The sequence below is a fragment of the Phytophthora cinnamomi genome, assembly GCF_018691715.1.
Source record: "Phytophthora cinnamomi strain GKB4 chromosome Unknown Contig14, whole genome shotgun sequence".
NCBI classification, from domain to species: domain Eukaryota; phylum Oomycota; class Peronosporomycetes; order Peronosporales; family Peronosporaceae; genus Phytophthora; species Phytophthora cinnamomi.
The window spans coordinates 1,868,657-1,896,618 of record NW_027150947.1 but is presented as its reverse complement, the minus strand read 5'-3'; the positions used below and the strand labels follow the sequence as shown (position 1 = coordinate 1,896,618).

Sequence of the window (27,962 nt, the reverse complement as noted above, 5' to 3'; positions counted from 1 at the left end):
CAGTAAAGTTTACGAACACGAAGCCTTTGTCCCATGTGCGCACTCAACCTTTTCTGACAGAGGTCAGACCACGAGCCATCCCGATTCGTTTGTATGCCGTCCTTCAACATTGGCTTAGCCTTCCGTGACAGCGCGCCACACAACCGTGACGCGACTTTTGCCTCGAAATTCCTCACAGCGGAGTGCAGCACCTAATTGCCGCTCTCCGGGGTGTCGTTCAACCGAAATGTTGTAGTGTCGGAAACGGCTGCGTCTTGAATGTTCTGGTCGGTGTGGGCCATCATCACCAACGTCGCGATTTGTGCGATCAAAGTCGAGAGGAACGACCACTTTGCCTGCGCTGTCGAAGTGCTCGACGCCGCCACTACACTTCCGCGCCTTATCGTAGGCCACCGCTCTGCACGACGCGCATCATGTAAGAAAAAGTGCTCGACCATCCGTGGCGATCTGACTTCATCGCCTTCCAGCTATACAACGCAGGTGTACAGTAACCGCTCCCGATTCCGGAACTTGTCACCATTAATATCCTCCTCACTATGATAAAGTCGTTTTAAGGAGGATTTGGTATTGACGAAACTCACGCCCACCAGTGAAGCGCGCAAACTAGAAGCAACAGTGCACCTTCGCCACCCACCAGTCATTGCCTGGCCAACGCCCCACTGGTTGTTGCCGCGCACTACTTCCCAGAACAGAATCGGAGCCACCCAGCACACGCATGGGAGACTGGATGAGGATCCGACAGAAACGGGACCTCATCCAGAAAGCAGCTGAGTGTCCTACAATGCCCCAGGATGATCTTGCCTCGTGGGCAAAGCTAACGTTCAAGCTCAAGCGGACGCCCGCCCAGACGACGATCTCCGACATCCTACGAAAGTCGACCGCCATCATGAGCGAAGCGTATGGCGATGGCATGCGCCCCAAGCCGCTGGAGGTGACGTCATTAAGGCTAGAACAGAAGGTGTGGGTGGGCCCAGTCTCTCGAGGCCCAGACCGTATGCCTCTCGCGGGAGCTGATCACGATGGAGGCTCGGGGCTTGCAGAAGGAGCTCTGCGACGCGTTGGGGGTTGAACTTCTCTGACGGATGGCTTACTGGGTTTGAGCACCGTCACGGTTTACGCTATCGCCAGCGTCATTGTAGTGGGTCTAACTTGACTCACTACTTTTGCTTACACGTTGCGCAACGTGTATGAGGAAGCGTAAGTACTTAGTAATTACTTAGGTTAATTATATTTGAATACACAAATATAAGTTAAGTAACAAAAGGGATCCAAGTGACTTAGATTAGGTAAAATGAGAACTGCATTGTTTGTAAATTGATCTTCCTCTAAAATCTGCTAAAAACTGTTTATCATCTATGAAAGGGTTGGCAGCGGCTGGCTGTCAGAGCCCCGCTAATATGCATGTCTCTGATTGGTAGAAAGATGCTGCTTTCTACCAATAGGATCTTTTGGGTATGTGTGGACCACTCACTGTGGTGGTCCACTTCAATGTATCCATCGGTGTGTCTTACACCAATGTGAGGAAGTATCCAAAACGTTTAACAGATAACCTATCTGTTAAATTCACAAGTGGCTTGCAGCCACTTGTACGTGTAACCCCGTTACACCATCCCCCCCTTAAGGTTAGACGCGCGGGGTCCCCGCACGTCAATCTTTGGAATTGACCATTCGTCAATTCTCCGCGTTTGGAGAAGAAATCCGCGCTCATTCAACGATGAGCGCGCCTCAGAAGTCCGCTAAGTCGATGGGGAGTCATCTCTCCATCGACGACTACTCGAACGCCAGAAGGCGAAGTACGGTGACGTCGTCGACTTCGACGACGACGATGAAGACATGGAGGGCGAGGAGGACTCGCCCTCAAAGCGTAAAGACTCAGTGTCGAGCGAGTCGCTCGACCCTCACGCCAAGAACGTTCGCCCGCGTGAAGGGGGACGAATCGGACGCTTCGAGTTCGAAGCGTTCGCGTACTGAGAGTGATACCCCACTCGCTTCAGCTGGGGCTCTCAGTACTCCGCGCGCTGCTGCTGCAGCGCGTGATGTCAAAGCTCAAGGCTCTCCGCGCGCTGCAGGCGCAGCGCGCGATCCATGGATGCCGTCCGCGTCCGAGATCGCGGACCGGTTTGGGAACTCGGTACCTCCGAATGAGGTGCCGCTGTACGTATGCAGCGCCATCAAAGATGACGCTGTGGCTGCCGAGCTGCACTTTGATGCGGAAACGCATCAAAGGCGCGATTACTACATCGGACTCTTTCATGAGCTCCGATGGTTTCAAAGCAAGAAGACCTCTTCTCGCAGCAAAGTGCCCGAATGGCAGGCACTTTGTCAAAGCTGGAACGCCTTTGTTGAGAACTTCAACAAGAGGCCGAGTGCTTACCGTGATCGGATTAAGCAAGCGCGTGATCGCTTCGAGACGTACTCGAAGCGTGGAAAGCTGGAGCAACTTCATGTTGCTGCTGAGGAGGCAAATGTGCCGTGCGCTGTGCCCGAGGGCTTTCAGTGCACGAAGTGCTTTCCAGGCGCGGTCCGCTTGAGCGACCGCGACCTGAACGGGTACACGTCGTTCCGTGTGCCCGAGAGTCTCAAAGAGCTCCGTGCTAAGTTCTTAGCACGTGAGGGTTCGGGCGCTAGCGATGATCGCAGCGCTCGTGTTTCTTCCGCTGCGCCAGCGCGTACTGCTCTTCGTACGCCCTCACCATTTCCGGAACGTCCTCCAGCAAGACGTTCCGCGGCTCTATGTATCTCGATGGGGAGGAAATCCTCTCCAACGAATACGAAAACGAGCCCCTTGAGGGTTCGTTTTCGGGATACTGTGGTCAACAATCCGCTCAACAATCCAGCGGGTTGAGCCGCGGGCGTCACGGATCGGCGGTGGCGGGGTGGGAACACGCCCCGGGTATGATCAGCCCCGGGCTGATCAGTATGCGCCTCTCCACGACCGGGTGACCGTCGTGGAGCGTCTGCAGGGCGCTGAGTTCGCCGCCCTAAAACAGGAGCTGGCGAACCAGAAGGCCCAAGTCGCGGCGGTCTCGCAGAATGCCTCGAATATCCAGGTCGAGCTGGGGACCCAGATGAAGGGGTTGCTCCAGCGCGTCCGCGCGCTGGAGGAGAGGTTGCTCGTCGCCGAGGCCAAGTCCTCCGCTTCTGCCTCGGCTCCTGCCGAGGCTTCGGGTCAGCCGAGCTAGATGGCTCGTGCTGCCGGTATGGCTTCAGCCGTCCGACGTAAAAGGTCGGATGGAGGCGCATGCTAGACGGTATGTCTAGCGTGTATGCGTTGCCGTGCCGTGCCAACACAGTGAACGGCCCGATGAAGCGCGGAGCAAGCTTGCTTGCTCCGAAATCCGAAACTGCATGTCTAGGCAGGTTTTGAGTTCCTAACAAAACTAATGAACCAACTTTAAATTCATTTGTGTTGCCTCTGCCCGCATTGTCTGCGTTCAGCTTCTATTGATCAACAGAAGCTGCTATTGCATCTTGGACAAACCGAATTACGGCTTGTCTTTTGGTGATGAAACTGATTGCATCCGAGCTGAAGTCATTCAGCTCGTTCTCCGCTAGAGGCCCGGCCTCTGCGTGGTTCTTTGCGGTGTCTGCGCCCTGCGCAGACCCGTGGTCGTTGTCCTTGTTAGTGGAGGAGTCTGCGCCCTGCACAGACTCATGTGGTTTGTTCATTGTTGCAGCTGACACTGTGCAAGTGTCAGCGGTTTTCTGCGGCTGCTGTATTGCAGTCGTAGATCCTCCCCCACTTAAAGTGGGAGCCATCACTCCGAGTAAACTCGGTAGACGTGGATGTCGCATGGCATTCACGTAGAACGGTGTATGCCCGGTCGAGGCATGCACTGAGTTATTGATGGCAAACTCTGCCATCGATAAGCACTCGCTCCAGTATTGGAACGAGTGAGCGTAGCTCTTCAACATATCGACGAGCACGCGATTCACGCGCTCGGTTGACCGTCCATCTGCGGATGATCCGCAGTCGACATGGAAAGCTGGCTCCCAAGAAGTGTAAACACTTCTTGCCACAGATGCGCTGTGAAGCGCGGGTCTCTGTCCGACACAATGTCGGTCGGCATGCCATGGTGTTTGAACACCATGTCGACGAGCAGACGGGCTGTCTGCTTCGCGGTCACCTCTGCTGGCACCGCAGCAAGATGTACCATCTTGCTGAAACGGTCTACAAAGACCACAACACCGGTGTTCCCTCCGCTATCCGGGGAAGACCAAAGATGAAGTCCAAAGACATGGACTTCCAACACTCGACGGAGTCGGTAGTGATTACAGTGGAGCCTGCGCGAATGGCGCAGGCTTTACGCGTTAGCATACCTCGCAAGCACGGATGTACTTGCGCACCCACTATACTGGTGGTGCCAGTAGAAGTCGCGCGTGAGAAGGACGTAAGTCTTCTCACGTCCGAGATGTCCCGCAGTCGGGGCATCATGATACTCGTACATGATCCTGAGTCGCAGGTCATGGTCATTTGGCACGACAACGCGATCTGCGTTGTCGTCGACTGCGTTGTAAAGCAGTAGTCCGTCGTGCACACGAAAGCGGTGTGCACGCGCTCGAAGGTGCTTGGGCAGCTTCTGACGGGACTTGTCAGAAGGCGCTGTGCCATAGGCCAACAAGAGCTTCGCGTCCGCGTCGTGCGCGTACGCGGCCTTCACATCATCCAACAGAGATGATGTGGGTTTGCTCGATCGTATGGCGTCAATGGCATTGACGTCAACAGCTTCTGCATAGTCCGGCCGACGTGATAACGCGTCGGCCACCACGTTCAATCTTCCGGGTTTGTATTCGACCCGGAAGTTATACTCCGCAAAGAATGAGAGCCATCTCGCCATTCTTTGTGAAATGTGTGGCGACTTCACTGCGGTGCGCAGTGAAGCATGGTCGGTGTAGACCACAAATGGTCTACTCCCAAGCAAGTACACTCGGAACTTTGCGAGTGCATACTTCATGGCAAGGAGTTCCTTGTCATGCACCGGATAGTTGCGCTCAGCTGGCTTCAGCTGACGCGATTGGTAGTAGACGACACGATCACGGCCCTCGTGATCGTGCTGCATTAACGCGCATCCGATCGCGAAATCGGATGCGTCACACACTACGTGAAATGGGCGATCTTGGTCAGCCACTGCCAAGATCGGCGCCTCAGTCAAGCCCCGCTTGACTGTATCGAATGCCTTTTGGCAATCGGGTGTCCAATTCCACACAGCTTCTTTCTTAAGAAGCTGTGACAGCGGGCGAATCTTGCCCGCATAATCCTCCACGTACTTGCACAAGTACGTGGCCAAGCCAAGGAACTGCCTCAGTTCCTTGACACTTGAAGGCGTTGGCCATTCGTTAATCACTCTGACCTTTTCTGGGTCAGGGCGGACACCATTCTTCCCTACGAGACACCCGAGGACGGGTATCTCGCTCGCCCCGAAGATACACTTCTTCAGGTTCGCGTAGAGCTTATGCTTTCGCATAAGCTCAAGTAGCTGCCGGAGATGCACCCTGTGCATCTCTACGTCGGTCTTCCCGTCCACAGCCCGGCTGTGGATGAATACATCATCGAAGTAGCTCGGTGCGAAGTCGCGCACCGAGCGCAACAAGTGCGTCACGCACCTGTTGAAAGTCGCAGGGGCATTTTTAAGCCCCTGTGGCATTACTAGCCATTCCCAGAGCATGCCGCTTGGCGTGCTCACTGCCGTGAGAGGGATATCGCTCTCACGCATTAGGATTTGATAAAATCCATCTCGCAAGTCGAGAGCACTGTAAACGGTGCTCCCGGCCATCGAATCGATGATAACATCTTTTCGTGGTATCGGCGTCTGCGCCGGTACCGTCGCATCGTTCAGCTTGTTGTAGGCATGAACGATGTGCCATCCGCCCTGTGGCTTCTTGACACAGAACGTCGGAGCACTGTGCGGGGACTTTGATTCCCGCACTTGTCCTGCTTTACGACGACTTTCAAAGAAGTCGTCGATCGCTTTTACTTGCTCTCGCGGCAGTGGCCACTGCCGCGTGACACAGTACTTCGTGCCCGGCACGAGATCAATCTCGTGCTGAATGCCCTTATCCTGCGGAAGCTCCGCAGGAATGTCTTCCGGGAGTACGTCTTTGTACTCCCTCAATAATTCGTAATAGGGACTCGACTTCAGCGAGTCCCAACCTTTTCCTCGAAGCGTTCTCGCTTCGTCTTCGCACTGAGAGTGTCTTCACTCTCAGTGGTACTTCCCATGAAGAGCTGCCTCAGCTCTTCGCTCTCGCTCGTCGTTCTTTCGCTGTCCGAAAGAACGCAGACTTGCTCGATGCGTCCGTCGTGCAAGTCGCGCGTGAAGCGCTTCCAGCTCATGGCTGGAAGCGAAGTCAACTCCGACGCCGTCGTCGGAGGACTAGCGAGTTCCATGTCACGATACTGGAATCCAGTATCGGTGCGCGTCAAGACGCTTAGCGTCTTGACATTCGGCGTCACCGCCGCAGTCTGCCCAGCAGACTGCTCTTGTTGCGTCTCGGTCCCGGACCGAGACTTGCGCAGCGTTTTCCGCTTGCGCCGTCTTCTTGTTGTGCGGAGCCCGGCTCCGCACAGTTGTTCTTCTTGTCCAGGCCCGGCCGTGGACAGTCGTTCGCCGGCGGACCCTGTCCGCGGGCGCGCGGTATCAAGCCCGGCTTGACCGCATTTTCCTTCGTGCAGCCCGGCTGCACGGTAATGTGTCCCTTCGCCGGCAGACCCTGTCTGCGGGCGCGCGATATCAAGCCCGGCTTGATCGCATGGCGCTTCGTCGTGCAGCCCGGCTGCACGACAGCATGCAAATTGCGTCAGTGCGGTACGTTTGCAACCGTCCGCACTGTTTGCAGCGTCAACTCCCGGAGTTGACACGCCTTCGTCACCTCGACGCCATTCATTGGCGGAGCCCCTCATGACCGAGGGTGCGTCGGTTCCCGGAGCCGACGCGTCGTTGTCGACCTGACCGCTTCGGGTCAGGGGCTGTCCCTTACACGCTTGAACGTGGGTGTTGGTTCCGGGAACCAACACATCTTTTTCTTCCGACGTCGGCAGCATTGCCGACGCGGGTTTCACTTGTGCGCGCCCTCGCGCACTCCTTGGGCACTCCGGGACAGCGGCATTAAGCGCTGTCTCGACTAGTGAGCCGCGCGCACCTGCTGGTGCGCGCGCTGCGGTAACAGGGCCATCGCTCTCTGTTCCGCTATCGCGTCCGAAGCGCACGAGCGTGCGCTTCTTCCAGTCTATCACCGGATCATGCCGGGCAAGCCACGGCATGCCCATTACCACGTCGAACTTATCGTCCAGGTCCAGGACGATAAAGTGTTCGACAAACACTCGTTGTTTGTACGAGAAGCGCACGTTCACGACGCGCTTCTCGGTCTTCACGATGGCACCTGTTGCCAGTCGTATCTCCAGAAGACTTCGAGGTGTATCTACTTCCTCGAAGTCAAGTCTCGACAGGCTTCGTAGTCGAACAAAGTTGTTCGACGCGCCTGAGTCTACCAAAGCTCGAAGAGAGTCACTCGCTCTCTTCGAGTAAACCTTCAAGATGACTAGGTTCGGCCTGTCATCTTGTTTCTTACAGTGAGAGCTGGTCTCACTGGGGGCTGCAGTCCTCAGTGTCGCGTGCCCGATGTCGGCACGCGCGACTGCATTACCAGTAGGGCGCCCCGCGCCTACTGGATGTTCGCGTTTTTTGTTGGTCCGCGGCGATGCCTAGCATCGCCACGACGGCCACCTCCAGGGGGCATGGGAGCTGTGCACTCCCGTGCAAAGTGACCGATCCTTCCGCAACGGAAGCATCGCACGTTACCTCCCTGCTGCTGGTAACCAGCAGTTGTTGCATTCGAGAGGTCCATTGGTTCTGGACCTCCCGTGCTCGCTACCGGGCACGGTTGCGGCCTCGGCACGTTCACATGCAGTTTAGCCTGCCGCAGGCTAAACTCTTCTTGCATGGCAAGAGTGATCGCAGCTTCGAGAGTACTCGGGTACTCTCGGAAGAGATAAGTCTTCACAGGCCCATCTCTAAGTCCTTTCATGAACGTGACGACCTTGGTCGCCTCGTCAATCAGGTTAGTCACGATATTTGATACCAAATATCGTGCGCGCTGCGCGTAAGCATGGACATCATGCTTACCCTGCTGAAGGTCGAGGAACTCCGCCCTCGACCGGAATTCGTTTTGCGGGGGCTCAAACGCTTATTTGAGCTCCTCCTTGAATACTTCGTACGTGCTGAAGCACGTAGGATCGGAGAGTCGGCGTCCATACGCCCAACCCCTTGCGCGTCCGCCAAGGCAGGACATGGCGAACGCGACCTTCGACAGCGGGTCGACGATGCGTCGAGCCGCTATGGCTGTGTCGAGTTCGACAAGCCATCGGAGGAGAGGCTCGCCCTCTCTTCCCACGTAATTGCTTACGCTCAACTTTAATGGTTGAGCACGCGGTGTCGTCCCTGACGACGCCGTCACTGAGGAAGCAGCGTCACGCTGCTCCTTCATGATGAACCCCAGAGCAACACCATGTTGCTCCGTCGGCGATAGCGTACGCAGCATTGTAGCTATCGCCGCTTCTCCAATGACTGTTGACAGTCGTTGGAGGGCCTCCCACTCTGGGTCAGACAGGTGGGGGCAGTCAGCGCGTGCAACATGCGTTGCAGGCGTGTTGGAGCTCTCCATGGGCACCTCCGTGCTCATGTGGTTCTCGGCTCCGCGTTCGTACACCGCGTACGAACGTCAAGCAGTCGGTCGTTGGACGGACTACAAAGTGCTACCAGGTGTAGTGGGTCTAACTTGACTCACTACTTTTGCTTACACGTTGCGCAACGTGTATGAGGAAGCGTAAGTACTTAGTAATTACTTAGGTTAATTATATTTGAATACACAAATATAAGTTAAGTAACAAAAGGGATCCAAGTGACTTAGATTAGGTAAAATGAGAACTGCATTGTTTGTAAATTGATCTTCCTCTAAAATCTGCTAAAAACTGTTTATCATCTATGAAAGGGTTGGCAGCGGCTGGCTGTCAGAGCCCCGCTAATATGCATGTCTCTGATTGGTAGAAAGATGCTGCTTTCTACCAATAGGATCTTTAGTATGTGTGGACCACTCACTGTGGTGGTCCACTTCAATGTATCCATCGGTGTGTCTTACACCAATGTGAGGAAGTATCCAAAACGTTTAACAGATAACCTATCTGTTAAATTCACAAGTGGCTTGCAGCCACTTGTACGTGTAACCCCGTTACAGTCATGGTAAGGCTGCGTCTGCCGATACGGCTGCTGTTTACCTAGGTAGGAAGCAGTTGCAGGGCCTGACACACCAGTACTCTCCTCAAGATGTATATAACATGGATGAAACGGGCCTGTGCTGTGTTTTGGAACCGTCCTGGTCCATCTGCACGAGACGCGCGCCATGAAGAAGATGAAGACACGAATCACCATCGCTTTCACCGCAAACGCCGACGGCTCCGATGCGCTACCTCCACTATTTGGGCCGCGACAAGCAACCTTACTGTTTCAAGAAGCGTACAGCGTCCCAGTTCGGCTTCAGGTACAAGTCGAACCAGAAGGCGTGGATGACGGGTCAAGTTTTCCGTGAACGACTGCTTACCCTCAACTGCGAAATGCGAGCGTCTGAACGGCACATCATGCTGCTAGTTGACAATGCTTCTCCGCGTAACCTTGGCGATATTGTATGCACTAACGTTCGCCTAGAATGTCTATCACCAATCACGACAGCTTTCCTGCAACCCATGAATGCAGGGATAGTTGCCGAGTTCGCTCGCACCTTGGAGTACTTGCACTGCTGCAACGTGGCTTTATCCTTCCACGGGAAAACATCATTTCCCCTCTATGGTTGGAAATACACCCTATTCCCCGACCAGCAAAACTCGTGGCAGGGGGGGGCTGTATTCAGCAATATCCTTTCTAGCGTGATGTACCATTAAATTGGTATACTGCTCTAACTCTTACAGTGTAGCTACTGATGAAAAGCTGTTTGAAGTGTATTTGAGAGAGCTGGACGCGATATACGCCCAGACGGACGAGGTGTTCCAGTCGTGTGAGGCAGAGGCCATGACTGGACCGTTCTTGAATACCAAGCCTCTGAAGAAAAGAGATAGCGACACTGAGTGTTTCGAGAATGTACGCGTACTTCCAGTGCCGTTTGAGTACAAGCGAACGTGTTTGGGGCTGTGGGTGGTCACGCGACAGCCGTACCGACAGCCCGATAGAGGAGAGTATACCGGCGTGCTGGACGTTGAAAACACGATCGCCGTGCGATTTCGAGTCAAGTGCAAGCTCCAAACGGGAGGGCTGGTCTCACTTTCGACGCATTTTGCGTCCCGATCAGTGCTCGGAAAAAAATATTTTAGTATTATATTGACGGAATAACTTATTATTGGGAAATCGATTTTTCCGTAAAATACGAAATTGTAGCTATATTCAGTATACTGTGCTTTTCAAGGTGTGAGTACCTTCGTGGTCCGAATCGAACGACTAACACCAACGAAATTCGCCAATTTCTTGTTCCAATTGTGTTGACAACCACATTTCTACAGTTGACTGGTGTCAGGCAGAGTTCCTACCCAATCGCAGGTGTGCTGCTAGGACCTCAAGCGCATTGTTTGGTTGAGGGTTTCACAATGATTGCACCGTTTCAACCCAACCATTTTTTTATATTTATCGAACTATGTATTATTGGTGATCGATGTATTGCAGTAATTCATTAACCGTTTTTCAAAAATCAATTCAACTTTATATTTTATTTTCCGAGCACTGGTCCCGATCATATGTTGAACAAGGACGCACGGTGATCGTTTGGCAAGAGTTGTGGGAGGGAGAGGGAGAGTTTGAAGGAATACATTCCAACAGAACGGGCTGGTGCACTATTCAGCCGCGCGAGGGAGCGGTTGACGCGATTGCTTCGACAATCGACGGTACTGACAGGTTTCCTACAATTGTTCAAACGTGCGTGCTACTTGTTCCAGTGCATTTTTGTACGAATGTTTCAAGTGATCCCGACTTTGATCGGTTCACGGAGGTGCTGGTCACGTCCGGAAAAGAAGACAACTTGCAAGTAGAGCACATGATGGAGCGACTCCAGCTGCGCGACGCAATTGCTAAATTGAGATTGGAAAGCAATTAGGTGGCGGTTTATGTATTCCAGGAAAGTACTGGAGCGCAGGGCTCGTGAGGCTGTCCCTCGCGAGATCGAGGACTTCCTGGCGAAAATGAAGTGCTGATACAACTACCCGGAGCAGCTCGTCTTCGTGGACGAGACGTCGAAAAACGGCCTCGATAGTATGAGGCGCTACGCCTGGTCGGCCCGAGGTTCACGTGCTGTAGTGCGCGTCCCGTTCTCTCGAGGGAAGCGCGTCAGCAGTCTAGCAGGGTGTGATGTCAGCGGCTTTCTTTTGTGGAACTGTACTCGCGTCACGTACACACCAGTGGAGTTCCACCGAGCTTTTATGCGGGAGGTGGTGCCGACGTTAAACCCCTGGCCGTTGTCTAGATCCATCGTTGTGATTGACAACGCGCACATTCACATGTACGGAGAGCTGGACGCTGCTGTCCATGCTTGTGGTGCTGTTCTGTTGTATCTGCCTCCGTACTGCCCACAGTTTAATCCAACCGAGGTCATGCTGGGGTAGTTGAAGATATGGTTGGCTCGACATGCAAACCTCGCCTTCCCAATGTACCCTGAACTGGTGCTGGAAGTAGCGATGCGTGCCTGTGTGAAGAGCGACTACGTTGGTGTGAATCTGTTTCGCCCCTGCGGCTACGGAGATTGCGGTGTGGAAGACGCGGTGCTCACCCGCGAGCTGGAGATTCATGGAGGCCGCAGGGAGGGCGGAAGGTGAAGAGTAGGTGGGGTGGGCGGGAGGCAATCCCCGAGCGGGGCGAGGGAGCAAAGCTGTAAAACCTAGTAAAAACATTAGAAAAAGTTACTGTGTCTCTTGTTTTCCTAGTCCTCCTGGTGGTCTACGTCTTCTATGTCATCCTCGGATTCCGGTGGCGGGACAAACGCTGAGAAGATTCCGCTGCCCATTGCGTTGTGGGTTGGCAGGCCGAGTATGGCGCGAAGACCCTGAACGTTAAACGTAAGTTGTGGCTCGGTCGAGCCGTTGATGCGGACAGGAATGGTTTGGTACACGGCCTCGTCACGGTCCGCGGGAGGGTTGGCAGCTCCCACGGCATCCAGGTGTTGCATCTGCCGAAACGTTGCAATCTCGCGAACAGCAACGGTAGTCCCTGCTGGCTGACGCGCCTGAGTCATCTCCCAGTGCGTACGAGTGATGACACCAACTTGAACGTCGAGCCGCTCCACAAGGAACTCGTCGACGTCTTCCGCAGCCCGTTGAATACTATTACGTGTTGCACGTCGCCGCGTTGTGTCGCCTGCCTGATTTTCCCTGACAGCAAATGAGAATAACTCCAAGCAGAGCGGCCCTGTGTCCTTGCGACGCCGCTGAAAGTTGGATCGGACCGTGGCCACAACGGCAGTCCAATTTGACTCAGTTAAAGCCACCCAGCCCTGCTGAGTGGCGCCTTGACTTGTCTTAGCGTAGAGATTAGTATCAGGGCGAAACGTTCTAATATCGAAAGCAGCAAGCGCGGCTACGATGCGCTCTTCCGCTCTCGCGTAGAGGTCATCAAAGCTGCCCTCTGGATCGAAGCGAAACTCCGCGTCCTCGACACGGACGCTGGTTCTGCTAGTCCTGTTGATTCCTCCTGTTTTGACTGATGTCTTGGCTAGTGTTTGCATAGCCGCTTGCTCGGTGGATTTATTTGTGGGGACTTACTCGGAATGCCGAGGTTGGAGCTGACATTTCAGCCTATTTAGAGACCAAATCGATTCCGACTCTAAATTATAGCCGATTTACTATCCGATTAGACATTCTGAGTGCTTTTCACAATACTACGGTAGCAAGTATAAAAACGTTATTGCGTACTAGTTCTTCTTTCGATTAATGTAACTATGTGTAGTGAGTTTTTGTTTGACAGCCATCTTCCGAGAGAAGAGCAATGACTTCAGCAATTTTTAGTGGTGGAGTTCAAGAAGAAAGTGGCGATAATGGAAATCTAATGCTGGCGGTCGTTGACAATTATTGGATGCCAAAACAAGTTATATCAATGTTCTACGTTGCAGTGTGGATTAATAGATTGGCGATAAAACGAAAAAGACATTTGAATCATGAAACTACTTTTGCGGAACTAAAGTCAGCAGCATGAATGCTTTTTTTTTTTCTCGCAAGTGCACTGTCTTCTCGAAACTCTCTCTTCGAGATAAATTCAGAGTAATGGAGAGGCGATTAACTAGACAGTTTCATCTGCTGTAAGTATATGTCGTCGTGTAAACAGAATTCACACCGTTTACTAACTTGTGCATGTAAGTGAATGCAATGGTCGATTAATGTGGTTAGCAGCGTAGGTGTATCTGCGGCCAACCGTACCTCTGCAGTTGAAAATCCAAAATTACCTCGTTATCCGAAAACCAATTAAGGATCATTCAGTATTAGGTTTTCCAGCATCTTTATCATCCCCTTTGCGCCTGTCTCCGCCAAAACTCTCACAAATCGATCGATGTCATCGCTCGCTGTCTTCGTGCCCATGGTAACCGGTACAAAGCGCGAATAGCATTCTAAAAGTGTTGCACCAGATGAAGGCCGAACAATGATCCACGAAGTCTCATCGGACTGGATGCCGTCAAACTCGCCCTGTCCTTCAGTAATCCCTCGCCAGAGATACACTAGCCGATCTTTTTCTTTGTACTTTTTCCCTTCGCCGGAAATGACAAAGTCCACGCTTCTGCCTTGCCGCAGTCGATACTTTATGCGATACCTCGTGGTGTGTGTATCCTTCGACTGTTTTGCCCTCCCGGCCTCCAAACTTGTGTTGGGGTCGGACAGCAAGACCTCTGTTGCAACCTCTCCGGCTTCTTCAAAGGCGTACGGGAACTCTATTCTGTCGGCAATATCAAAGAACACTGCGTCTCCTCTCCGTTTGGGTTCCAACTCGAAACGTGTCGACTTGAACACTAAGCCCCGCATGATATCGTTGGTTTGGGCATAAAGTCCGTCCATGTCTCGCAAAAAGTCTTGAACAATGCCTCCCTGTTGAGCTCCCTCGCTGGTGTTCATCGACTCACAAACAACAACTTGCCGGTCACTTGGCAGTCTTTGTTGTAGCAGCATGTCCATCTGCTCGATCATCCTCGCCCGCCCTACCACCTCTGCTCTCAGCAGCTTCTGCCTTTGCTCGGCGTCCACGCGTCTCTCCAACTGTCTTATGGCGATGGCTCTCCACACCCCCAGCGTCGGAGTACGCACTTGTTTCAACTGTGCCTCTGCTTGATCTGCTAGCAGCTGAGTTAACTGTCTTGTTAACTCAAGCTCCTGTTGAGTCAGCGTCTCCTTCTCATCTTTTACTTTTTGACGATAACGCTGCCTCCTTTTGGCAGCTTGGGCGTTCCAAATTTCACGCCTTTTTTCAGCGGAAACTGGAGCCTTTTTTATCTTCAGAGTTTTTGGCTCGGCACTTTGGCTTTTGCAGGGTGGTTCTTGTTCGGGAGGTGCGCTGAAGCCTGACAGGAGCTCCTCGGTCTCCTCTACTAGCTGGTGACTGGCAAGGACAAGGTCGTCGTTGCTGGGGGTCGCCGCATTGTCGTTCTTTACTTCACTTGGCGCGTTGGACGCATCGCAGTCGCCCAGAAAGCCAGCCACTTCCGCCAGGAAAGCTTCGTCGACGAGGTCCGAATGGTCCTCAATCTTGTCCAGGGCCTCTGCTCTGGCTGGATTTTGATACTGGAGTCACTAACCCATTCAGAATAGTGACATGCATCAACGATTGAGTACGCTTAACGTTGAATGAAGCCCTATACGGTAGGTCACCTACCGTATATTTTGAGATCGATTAGACCTACCGTAGGTCTAATCGATCTCAATATCGGCCTAACAAAGTGCATTTGTTTTCGCTACGAATTGTGACCTCAAATTGTCTTGTGGATACAGGCATTTGAGTGTACATTTGTATAGCACCTCCAATATTGTAAGTCGGCACCACTCATTTAATTAATAAAAAAACATTTAGTTTTTCGGGAATGTACACTGCAAAACAGCAAGGAGGCCACTACATGCTGTCTTGTCATTTCGGAGTAACTATACAGATGACGCCGCAACTTGTTATATCTGGCACTGGTAGCGTCATCCCGACAGCGGAAGGTAGCTGCAATTCCGCCAGCCAGACGCAAATTCTCTTGACCAGGTTCTCATGGTCGATGACATGAATCGTGGAGGTACATGTATACTCACGCTGCGTTGCCTTGTCGGGTCATCCAATGAGGGGACCGTTGTCAAGTAGAGAAGGTATCTTCAGAGGGAAAGCTTAGTCATTGAAGGTCGTGTCGGCTTTAATGAGATGGCCCGCAGGTTATACTCTCTGTCCAGTCACGTGACAACCTCACGGTGAGAGAGACGCATCCAGTCATCTGGAGCAGTTGACTCCAAGAGAGGCAGTGATCTGCCATGAGCCTCTTGGCGTCCTGAGGAGGCAGCTGACAGGCTCAAGCCCAGGTGATTTGCTGGCGTGGTCAGGTTGAGAAAGGGGTGGGGTCACGTTCTCTCCACCTTCGCGCCAGTGTGCGAACAACTCAGTCCCAACCGACCTCTGGAGTGATAACATGGCGGACTTGCAGTCAAACGACCAGGTCTTGATAGACGACATCGTCGGGCTGCTCGACTTCGACGCCCCGCTCACGCCCAAGGTGCAGACCATCGGGTCGCTAGGAGACGCAAGCAACAAATCTTCGTCTTTCATGCCTCAAATCGTGGACACCGTAAGCCCATCGAGCGCCAGTAGTGACGACAACGCCCAGGCCAACAAACGCAGCACCAAAAGGGAGAAGGAGAAGGCCCGACAACAACGACATCGCCAGCGACTCAAAGATAGTCGCGACGAACTTCAGTGCCAAGTAAACGAGCTCTCCCGACACTTGGGGGCCTTGGTGCAAGAGGCAGAGAGGAAGAGGCAGAAGATGGAGGCAGCCAGCAACCAACGCACCAGCTCTGGCTGGATGGAGGCGGATTTCCAGCGAACTCAACGACTCAAGTCGGAAGCGCGACAGCTGCAGCTAGTCTCCGCTATGACGTATCAAGCGGAGTATATCAAAAGTCTCCGCCGAATGTACAGCAAGGCTAATGCGAGCAGATCCAGCAGGTTTCCTCTGGAGCCTTGTATTCCGACATTCCACTCGATGACAAGCGTACTGTACACCACGTATCTCCAGCAACTAGAAGGCTGCTACGCTCGAGTGGACACGGTGATGGACGCTTGTGGCGTGGTTTCGCTGCCTGAAACAAGTCTGACCACCATCCACAGACGCAATGCGGACAGTGTCGTGGCGTATTTCCAGCAGGTAAACAAGTCCATGCTGCCGTTCTCGTTTCAGCAGACGTGCGACGTAATGTGGAGAGCTGTACAGGAACAAGAAGAACCAGCTTTCGGAGGCATCGAAGTTGCTCCAGACAGCGACGTATTTATCAAGTCTAGAGTACTCCGGGTCGAGGGCATTGGTACGTTGGCACAGCGCTATGTTTCGCGTCGCTATTTCGAGGAAACGCGTATGGTTCTAGTCTGGAAGATGTCCTCGGAGGGTGATGCCGGATTCCGCGGGCTGCACGCGGAAGAAACGGGTTGGCTCTGCGTCGAGCCTTCGCCTGGGGGTGTGGTCCTTTCAGTCTGTGTCCAGCAAGTGCCGATGCAGTTTTGCGATCCCAAGTATCCGCAGCCCGCGATTACGCCGTTTTACAACTTGTTGAGCAAGTCGTTAGAGGCGGATAAAGTGGACGTGACGACGAACATGGAGAGAATGCTACTTGACGACGTTCTGACTGGTATCGAATGCTAGCTGTTTCGATGTAGAATAAACAATATAAATGAACCTCCATGGCTAGGCACCTCAGTTCCTCGCGCGTGCTCTTCTGTTGAAGGCGGTATATTCGGTACTTTATTACGGGGTTCGCGAGTATTAGTATTTCCAGCTTCATCATTAAAGATACAGGAGTCGATACGTGATACGTTCGGTGCCTTCGGTTTCTTATGTGTGTGTGGGGGGGGGATGAAAAGTTCTTCAAAAGCTTAGTCGCTTGAGAACAATATTATCGGGTCTTTGGTTTCAAACTCAAACTCCATTTTCTCAACTTTTTTGTTGCACTTCCCATTTCTGTAGTGAGAGCTGAGCTCATCATGGTAGGTCATCGTCAAGCAGAAAGAGACAGTAAGGTTTATCCTGAGCAAACAGTGACCACGTGAAATGTGTAGACTGGAGCACCTAGACAGGAATGCAGCAAGCACCACTCGGTAGTCAGCATGCTATTCTAAACTAATTGCTTCAAAGGGGCATTCAAGGAGAAGACGGCGATGCCATTATTGTATTGATCCTCATTGCTACTTACTTCAAGCAACTTTGGCTGCTACTCGTCATGGTCCCGCGTCACCTTGAGTGCTGATTCGAGAAGTAGCACCACTCGAAGAGCTCAACTCCAGGATGGAAAAGTCCGTCATCACCAGTACTGAGCCCATTAGGCACTGTCACCTGAATGCCGTGTAGTGCATCATAGTGTCAATGAGCCGGGATAATGAGATCGTCAGCATGAAGCCCACACTGGTCTCCAACGACGAAGTCCAGCAGACAGCAAACGTTAGGAATACGAAGTTCGTGGAGGGCATTAGGATGTCAATCGCCAGCATGGCGTTTCCTTCCGCTGTTGGCGGATATCCAATCGGCTCATACAATGAAGGGAATGGGCCGTGTGCGGAGAACACCGTGCTGACCAGCCACGCAGGGATTGTAAAAATCCCGCTAAGCCCCATCATGATCATGAGCGTGGAGGTGTCGTTAATATCCGCGCTGGCAGTTAAAGCTACAATCACATTGTAGTCTGCATTCAAAATCGCGGATGCCACCACCATTAGCCAAGCGACCATACTCAGGTTTCCAAAACCTTCACCTTCACTGCCACCTTGGAATACTATAAACCAACGAACGCCGTCAAAACTCCGAACATCTTGTTCTCAGACACTTTTCCATGAACTAGACAGACGGAAAAGTAGTACACAAAGAGTGGCGGCTGTTGAAGATGACAGAACCAGCAGCCACCGCTAAGTTCCGAAGTGCTGAGAACAAGAAGTAGTCCGCCATGAGATAGGAAACGCCAAGAAAAGCAGATAAGCGTTCGAGCAGGGGAAGTGGAGCGATGGAGTAGCGCTGAAACATCGAATGTGGGCATTTTTTCGCGGTTCGTCGTTGCTGTAGATATGCTAACTGTTCGAACAGTGTTCAGCTCTCATGCTTCCCATTCAATGCATCGATTTCTACATGTGCCAAGCAAGTTGTTGAAATGTGTCCGCCACTTATCTCCTCGTGGGTGGACTTATATGCTTTTCTAAAAGCTAAAACTTCAACGCGTCAATATTTTTAAGGACACTGATCAGCGGACCTGGTATGAACGATACACACTTCGGAGGCTCCCCTGGCAATAATCACAACCAAGAAGCAATAGCTTACAAATATGCAATTGAAGAAGAAAGCATCGCGTGTATGAGATGAGCATGTATTGTTTACCAATGGGTTTTATCAATCCTTACTACGCGTCAAACGTTTTAACAGTGGCCAACGCGTCGGCCAGTTCGAGCTGATTTAATGATAACGCAATTTCTTCCCACGCTTCTCGGTAGTGTTCTTGTAGGATCCGGTCAAATTCGCATCTTGTATCCTCGGTTATCGTTGACGAATAGTGCATCGGTGAACGACGGCTACAGGTTGATCGGATCGTACCGGGCTCCATTGTGTCTGTCAGAGGATACAGCCAGTACTAACCCATGTCTTCCTGGTACGTTCCACTAGCAATCCCTTGGCCCTCAGATATGAATTCCCATGTGAAAACGATGCGTTCATCTTCGAAAAAAGCGACGTAGAATTAGTCGCTGCAGCAACACGACCACCTCTCCGGTCCTTAATGTGGCGGTGTCCGTATATGTAATGGCATACGTATTTTCAGGGTCCTTGACGTTTTCGTGGCGCTTGTAATCGAATTTTGCAGTGTGGTAGCATCCCATAGGAAACAACCAGTTTCGTACAGCGAAAATGACTGGAATTCTTTGGTCAATCGTTGGAGGTACTCCAGTTGTCCGTCCGAATCGCGCTTCAGCTCTGATCGCACCGTTATATTCGTTTTCACCTCACCGAAGACGCAAGTCGCCAACACTTCATCTGCCCGTGCGTAGTTCGTGTTAAGCTCCCGAATACATGCGTCGTATATTGCCACCTCAATCGTCTTGGAACAATAACTCGAACCGAGAGAAGAAAAGCCGTTCTGGCCGACGACAGTCATAACTTCCGTGTGCGCGATGTTGCTCAAAATGTCGATGTACGTGGTTTGAGTGTTGACAGCTGCGTTAAGTTGTCTTTGTTCGGCTTCAGCCAGTCGACGTTCTTCAAGCTGACGATGTGCTACCGATCTCCAGAAGTGAAAAGACGGTGAGCGCGAGGCCTCAAGCCTCTCCTTCTCTTTAGCTTGGGTTTGCTTCAGTCGCAAGAGTTCATCACTCAACTCGATCACCTGGCGCCGCAGTTCTTCTCGTCCCGATTTTCTGGGTTTTCCGGTAGATTCGACGCTGCCTCGCCGTTCTCGACAGTCGGGTTTTATGCTTGTCGATTGGTTCGTTCTCGCCGGTGCTTCTGCTGGCGTCGGTGTCGTTTTGATCGCTTCTAGTGATCGATGATGTATCCGTGACAATCGCTAATGGCCTGTCAGTTCTGATAAGGAGAGCGTGTGGTTCATCCAGGCCATCCAGTGTGAGATTAACGTCAGCAAGGTCGTCAGTGAGTGAGGATGATAACGCGTTTGATCCAACCATTCGTGTCGATTCGAAATGAGGACTGATACGACGTGCTGAGTCTGTGGGAAAACGCGAAGGGAGCACATCAGAGTAGTGAGCGCATCTGTGCGGTGTTTGTGCAACATATGGCTGTATATTCAGATTGCGTGAAGTAGCGTGAACACGAAGGACACAGTGTGCATGACATACCGACCTCCTTTATTTGTTACTGACAGCAATGTTGTTGGTACTGGACTGCATAGAAAATACATTAAAATGCAATGTTCATGCCTACGACTCGTTGAGAATGTTATCGCAGTTCTCCCAACCAGTAAAATCTCTATCGTTGTCTACTTGCCCGACATTGCGGTCAATCAAGCTTAGGCTAGCTAGCTCACCTACTAATGTGCTAGCAACCACCTGGACCTTGGGCACGCCGAGCTCAGCCCTCGAGTAAGCTACGGTAATCGTGTGGACGTTCAGCTCGGCGTGCTGGCGAGATTTTGTGGTGACTGCTGTCCTTGGTGTGTTCTGGCACGCATAGACAATTTGTGACGCGCTTTGAACGCCTTTACCCAGGACCATGATGCGCGGAAATTAGTCACACCGTAGGCGTCAGCAACATCTAATGCCTGCAAAGGAAGCATCACAGTCGAAATAGGAACGCCCCCCTCCCCTCCCCTCTCAAGTCATCGATCCAAACCACCAGCTCCTTCTCAGTGCCCATGGGGAGGGCGATGCCACTTCCACGGCGTCGGGCCTTCTTCTCAGGCCGATAGCCGAGATTGCTGCGCGCCTGCGTGGCATGGCGCCAATTCGATTCTGATGGTCAGCACGCAATGTGGTGATGCTGTCAGTAACAAATAGAGGAATAAAATGCTGCGATTTGATTGGGTCAGAGCTTTCGTCAGTAATAAGCAGGCGTCAGCAACAATCAAAGGAAGTCGGTACATTGTATGTACCCCCTCCCGCGCGCCGCAGATTTCACATGGCTCGACAGCCTATGAGAGTATGAGACTCGTGTTAATTTCTTTCTCTATCACTCTCTCATGTTCACTCACGATCTGGTCGCGTTCTGGTCGGATGGCTAGGAGAAGACCTGCAAGTTCGATGGATGGATTGTATGGTCAAAGGGGGTTTTCTGCTTAGGCTTTCCTCCTCGTGCATGGCACGTGTAGAAGTCACACAGTTGGTGTGAGGTTAATGGTTGAATATTACTTCGAGTTCTGCTCTCTAGTACGCAAGTGTTCCCTATCTACTCTTCGTCGAAACTCATCCGCAGCGCTAAAGCTGTTAGGTTATGAGCCCAAGTCGTTCGTGCGGGTGCAGTGTCAGACTCAAGCATCTAGTAACAAGACATGGCTTCTACTGGTGGGAACAACGCGGCAACTGGAGCTGGGGAACCTGCGCAACCTGCACCTGGGCAACTAGCACAGCAAGCACAACCGCCGCCACCAGCTGCTCCGCAACAACAATGCTCGACTCGAGGCAGCAGCAGCAAGCTACCTCGATTTGAGGCTACGTTTGAGCTGTATCAAGCCGAGATGGGGCTGTACCTCGGCGACCGAGATGCGTGGGGTGTGGTAACCGCCGATGGCACAAGGCACGCCACGGACGCGACCCAGCAAGCTGTCTTCGACAAGCGCGATCGGCTGGCAAGGGCTGCGATACTGCGTGGACTTCGTGGCTGCACGAATGACGATGCATCCGAGGTCTGTAGAATGCCGTCGGCAAAAGATATGTGGGACACGTTGGTCTCGGACCATACTCAACGTGACTTCTCGTATGCTATGCTACCGAAGCGCCAACTCTACCAGTGCTCGCTAGAGCGAGGTCAATCGATGGCTGACTATATCAGCACGATGACTCCGCTTCGGCAGCGACTGCGGAACATGGGCGTGGAGCATGCGATTTCGGATAAAGCGATGGATAGTGTACTCATGATGGGCGTCGCGGTAATGCACAAAGAGCTGATAGAGCAGTTTGACCTCCCAACCCGACAGGGACACCCGCCGGCACTTCAGCAGGCGACGAATGCTCTCCGTTCGCGAGATGAACGCAATCGCATGGTGGGTCAGACTGGCGCTGAGTCCGCGGTGGTCATGAGCATGAATGCTACTGGTCGGGGTGGGCCTGGTGGTAGTGATGGTCAATGGCGAAATGGAGCTGACAGCAATGGTGGAGGTGCTAGAAAGAAGATTATTAAGTGTCACCACTGTAAGAAGGGTGGTCACATGAGGCGTGATTGCTGGTACTACAAGAATAAGTCCAAAAAGGTGAGTGGCAATGGTCAAGACTCGCGTAAGAAGGGTAGCTCCCAGAAGCGCAATGTCCAAGGCGAGAAGGAAACAAGCTCTGGTAAAAGTAAACAACAGACATCGGATGTGATCGAGCACATGCAATGGCTTAATAATGGTCACGAAGACAGCAGTAGCGATGAAGAAATGGAGGTGATCGGTATGGTACAGCAGAGCACACACTCGACCAACCCAAGTGAGTGGATGCTGGAATCTGGGACTACGACGCACGTATGCATTGATAGAAATCTTTTTACAAGCGAGAAGAAGTCGAGAGCAAGTTTCAAGGTCTGGACTGGAGAGATCACCAAAGGCATTATGAGTGGGAATGTTCGAGTATTTACACGCAATGGCAGATCTTATGGAGTCGTGGAATTGCAATTGGAGAACGTTGAGTATTCTCCACATGGTTCATCCAACCTGCTGAGTTTGGGCAAGTTGAAAAAGGCTGTCTGGAAAATGTCGACAAACTCTCCCGACGAAGCAATATCAAAACTTTTCTTAGATCGTGCAGATGAGCGACTAGGGTTTTGTGAGCGAGGTGATCATTACTGGCTACACACGAGTAATGTTGATTCCGTCGTGACGGGAGCAGTTATGATGTCGATGAATGCTGATGCTAGTCCATTAATGCGTTGGCACGAACGTCTGGCCCATTTGAACGTAGCAGCTATCAAGCACATGGTCGTGCATGGCGCGGTCACGGGCATGGATATCCCCCTGCACTTGTTCAAGAAGAAGTTTGTATGTCTTAGCTGCATGTCTGCCAAATGTAAACGGCGATCCTACAAAGCACGTGCCGCAGATAAGCGTACCAAAGTCAATTACGAGCGGCTGATGTCAGACATTTGCGATATCGGGAAATACTTGCCTGGTGTCAAGGGATTTCGATATTTTCAGCTGATCCAGGATGAAGGCTCTCGGTACAAATGGTGTTTTCCATTGAAGAAAAAGAGTGATACAAATGCCAACACTTTGAAGTTAATCACTGAGTTGCTGGCACAAGGCCATCGTATCAAGAAATTTACCAGTGACAGAGGAGGGGAGTTCATTAATGACGAGCTGAAGTGGTTTCTAGCAGCTCGTCGAATTCGTCTTGTACCTACGCATCCTTATACTCCCGAAGAAAACGCGCTGGTGGAGAAACTGAATGGTGTATTGGTGGGGAAAACGCGTGCTGCGATGTATGCTGCTAATCTTCCGACTCAATTGTGGCCTGAAGTGCTTCAATCTATCGTGGACATTGACAACATGAGTACGACGCGGGCGCTGAACGGCAGAACTCCATCTGAAAAATTATTCGGCACCAAGCCGCACGTCGCTAAAATTCGTGTTTGTGGTTCGATTGGTTTCATTTATCAAGCGAAGCGGAAAGATAAGTTGTGTCCTAAGGCCGAACCTGCTTTGCTACTCGGGTTCGCTCGCATCTCACCTGGATATCGACTGCTACACCTGCGAACAGGACAAGTTATGGAAGCGCGAGATGTGAAATTCGCGAAGATATCACAGTCAGCAAGTCTTACATTAAAGCATTACTACTTGGAAAGCAGGCGATGTACAAACAGATCCATTTCGTACCTCTTCCAGTGGAGTATGTAGCTGCTGACAGTGTGCGAGAAAATGTTCAACAGGAAGTGGACAGCAATTTGCCTGACGATGTTGTGCGTAAGCCTGGTAGTGCTGGTTTGGGGGGAGGAACCTCATCAAGTAGTGAATCATCAGACGCCGATGACGAATTGTCAGATGTTGACATGGATGACACAAATCCAGCAACTACACAAACACTAACCACTCCGCACACTCGAAGAGGAAGTAGAGGTCGTAGACAAGCTCGAAGACAGAGACACCTAACTGCTTATCAACAAGACAATGGTAATCCTGCTCGTCGCTCGACTCTAACTCGAAGAACAATTGTAAGATTGGGAGGGTATGTGCTATAGCTGGAAGAAGAGTTTGCTGGAAATCCATCATCAGTAGAGGAAGCGATGTGTTCGCCTCAGCGGAAACTATGGATAGAGGCGATGAAAGAAGAATTTGATTCGTTGCTGAAGAACGGAACATGGATTTTAGTTGACCGACCAAAGTCGCCGGAAGGAAATAAAGTAAAGGTGATCACGACAAAATGGGTGTATTGCGTCAAAAGAGATGAAAAGGGCAACATTGTACGATACAAAACGCGATTAGTGATACATGGTTTTAAGCAGCGGTTTGGACACGAATACTGGGACACGTACTCTCCGGTAGTGCGCATACTCTCCGGTAGTGCGCATAGTAACGATTCTACTGTTACTTCTGTTGGCGCTGCTCCTTGAGTTGGATGCCAGACACGTGGATGTCAAAACTGCGTTTTTGAACAGTCCACTCCATGGAGCAATTATCTACATGGAACAACCTGCGTGCTTTGACGATGGTACGGGACGGGTTTGCTGACTCCAGAAAGGTCTTTATGGCTTGATGCAGGTTGCAAGAATATGGTATCAAACCGTGCACAAATATCTGGTTGAACTTGGTTTTAGTCGCTGCGCACATGATGTGGGTATTTACGTAAAGTACGTGGACGGCAGAATTGTTCTGCTTACTGTCTACGTGGATGATATGCTAATTATTGGTAAGACCAGCGATATTGACGATGTGGTCGAAGCACTGCGGCTCAAGTTCACGATGAAGGATTTGGGACGCGTAAAACACTTGTTGTCGATGGAAATACACTATGAGCCTGGTGTCATGCTTTGTCTATCGCAATCCGCCTACATAGATCAATTGCTGGAACGTTTTCATATGAGTATGGCTCGTTCGGTGGGTTCTCCACAGATGCACAATGAGAAGATGGTGCCGCTGGAGCGTGACGTGGCCAAGATTAATGATCCAGCACTTCCGTATCGAGAGATTGTTGGGAAGTTGCAGTACTTGATCACTTGTACGCGTCCAGATATTGCTAATGCGGTACGAAGTCTCGGACGTCATTCTGGTGCTTTTACGAAAGAGAATTTTGCTAGCGCTAAGCGTGTTGCAGTACCTGCGGTGTACGAGGACATTTGGATTGGTTTCGCAAAGACGATGCGGCTCCGATCGAGCAGCTTCAGCTGCGAGCGTTTAGTGACTCCGATCATGGAAATTGTCCGGATACGGGGAGATCAATTACTGGCTATGTACTCCAGTTGGATGGTTTCAGCTTTGGTTTCAAAATCAAGAAGCAAAATAGTGTCACGGATGACACGTGCAAGTCTGAGCGGGTGGCTGCCAGTCGGTGTGTCGAGGACCTACTTTGGGCAGAAGAGCTACTCGAAGAGATTGGCATGAAGCCTTTGGTTCCGGAACTACACTGTGACAATCAGAGCACGATCAAAGTTTGTCAGCACGTCGGGAATTATGACGGTGTAAAGCGATTTGCCAAACTGAGCCATAAGCTGGCTGAACTTGTTGAAGGCAAGAAATTATCGCTGAACTACGTTCCTACAACAGATAACATTGCTGATACGTTCACCAAGGTGCTCGGACCACAGCGATTTGCAATGCTGCGGGAGCTGCTTGGAGTTGAGGATGTGATCGAGGCCGCTCCAAAAGCAGGCCTACCAACACGACACAAAAGTGTTGATGACCAGAAATCCTGAGTTCTGGGGGAGTATTAGAGTATGAGACTAGTGTTGATTTCTTTCTCTATCACTCTTTCATGTTCACTCACGATCTGGTCGCGTTCTGGTCGGATGGCTAGGAGAAGACCTGCAAGTTCGATGGATGGATTGTATGGTCAAAGGGGGTTTTCTGCTTAGGCTTTCCTCCTCGTGCATGGCACGTGTAGAAGTCACACAGTTGGTGTGAGGTTAATGGTTGAATATTACTTCGAGTTCTGCTCTCTAGTACGCAAGTGTTCCCTATCTACTCTTCGTCGAAACTCATCCGCAGCGCTAAAGCTGTTACAGCCTGCGGGATTTACTTACCTAGCTACACTGTACGGACTCTTACGCTCTGAAGCCAAACTACAGAGGACGGATAGTGGTCACGCGCCCGAAATGGTGGCTCTGAAGTTGGCGTGAGGCGAGCAGACTCTGCTCGACATTGCTACAGACGTTTTTTTAATACAAATACGGCCCTGTACCTTGTTAATCCGCCCACCGGTCTACTCAGGACTGAAAATCTCCACTTTTAGTGGCAATTTTTTTTATCGGCCAGTACGTATTGGACAACAAAAACTGTTTCGGTATGGTACGCACAGGTATGCCGTAATGGTGAAGAAAATGTTAGCGTGGAGGTCACAGATCAATTGAGTCTAAGTAACACTGATAAACTTTCACGGGCAGTTATTAGCCTTGAGATATTGATAACTAGGTGATCGAGATCAATACGAAGCTATTCCGGGTCTTTGCGTACTTTTCGGACAAGAACTCGGGGAGCTATGCTGCTATGTCTGGCATGCTAAAAAATAATCGTGGTCCAATCATTAATGACAGTTACAGTGCAATGGTTCGGGGGATCTGGGATCACAACGCCTCGGCGAAGTGGAACGAGTTCCGAGTCAGCATATTATGCTACATCACTACCGATGCATTCGCACCGAGAGAAACCCCAGTGAGGCAAATTCACGCTTCCTCTTGTTGTAGGACTGCGCACGGGTGTAGACAAGGCCAGCATTGGTCCCTGTGTGATGGAGCTCACTTGTATGTGGCTTGCAGGACCACAGCGAGCCTCTCACCGGCTAGCAGTGTGTGAACTGCCCAGAACTCGTTCTGACCACGTTGGTGCTTGAGAACCAATTTCGGAACGCGTCTACATTGACCAGAACGTCGCGTTCTGCTAACCCAACATCTACTAGGAATCTCAGTACGGTTTTACTCAGACCAGGGGCTTAAGTATTGTAATGTCATTAGTGATTGGACATGCCGGATACAGCGGCATAGTTCGCAAGCGGATTACTGTAAACCCCAGGCCAATGAATTACCGGTACATACACCGCATCTCGATTCGCCATCACAAGAGATCACTCTTAGTCACTTTGAATCATTCATGCCCTTGGTGGTATCAAAACGCAAAGTGCGTCCAACCCATCAAGTGCCCACCACCTTCCGCTAATGACGACGCCTAACGCAGTACATACAGTATATATAGCCGCGCCAGAGTATGAACACCTCGCGAATATACCACTAGACCCCGTAGCTTTGGGCGACAGTGTATTCTTCGCCGACGCGACTACCTTGCTATTTTCCGAGCTACATACTGATGATTCAGATGATTTTTTATTATCCCCGGCTCGTGTGGGCGACTGCGATCGTCTAGCAACCAGCAGCGCTGAGACAGAAGTTCCTGAAGACCGCAATGTTCTGAGAGCCAAAGAGGCTACCAAGCGTCGAGTATATCGACGTCTTCAGAAGATTGATCGCGAGGAATTGAGACGACTAGTAGGCGAGCTATCTAAAGAACTTGCCCAACAAGAGCGGGCCAAGGCTGACGAAAGGGCCAGGTTTGAAGCATCGCGATCGCCAGCGTATTTGCTCTGAAAATCGCTCGCCGCTCGACGCCAACACGAACGATTACTAGCCGAAGCCCAGCAGCAGGAACTTACCGCTGCAGTTGGCGCACAAGCCGTGTACATCAACGCTCTCGAAGGATTACTACAAAAACTACAAGACCAAGACACAACTGCACACGTTCCCAAGAAACGGCGACTAGCTTGATCGAAGTGCGCCGGGATAAATGATCGATCTGGCGTTGAAGAATGTACATTATTGTGCAATAGGTAGAAGACAAGATATCGTCAAACGCGACCCGTGTAAAACCGACCATGTGCGTTGACCCGTACTTTAGTACT

The 27,962-nt window shown here is 51.5% G+C and overlaps 3 protein-coding genes across 3 annotated transcripts; all 3 read left to right on the top strand.

Moving 5' to 3' along the window:
* Nucleotides 1–715: 715 nt before the first annotated feature.
* IUM83_01339 (uncharacterized protein) lies at nucleotides 716–1,069 on the top strand (the record flags this gene model as incomplete). The annotated part of the gene is made up of 1 exon (XM_067925184.1): nucleotides 716–1,069. One exon carries the CDS (start codon nucleotides 716–718, stop codon nucleotides 1,067–1,069), a length of 354 nt encoding a protein of 117 aa, XP_067797650.1.
* Nucleotides 1,070–15,663: 14,594 nt separating this feature from the next.
* On the top strand, nucleotides 15,664–16,890 carry IUM83_01338 (NPP1 protein; the record flags this gene model as incomplete). The annotated part of the gene is made up of 1 exon (XM_067925183.1): nucleotides 15,664–16,890. One exon carries the CDS (start codon nucleotides 15,664–15,666, stop codon nucleotides 16,888–16,890), a length of 1,227 nt encoding a protein of 408 aa, XP_067797090.1.
* Nucleotides 16,891–21,406: 4,516 nt separating this feature from the next.
* On the top strand, nucleotides 21,407–25,770 carry IUM83_01337 (uncharacterized protein; the record flags this gene model as incomplete). Its single annotated transcript, XM_067925182.1, has 2 exons — nucleotides 21,407–22,355; nucleotides 25,622–25,770. 2 exons carry the CDS (start codon nucleotides 21,407–21,409, stop codon nucleotides 25,768–25,770), a joined length of 1,098 nt encoding a protein of 365 aa, XP_067797117.1.
* Nucleotides 25,771–27,962: the final 2,192 nt, after the last annotated feature.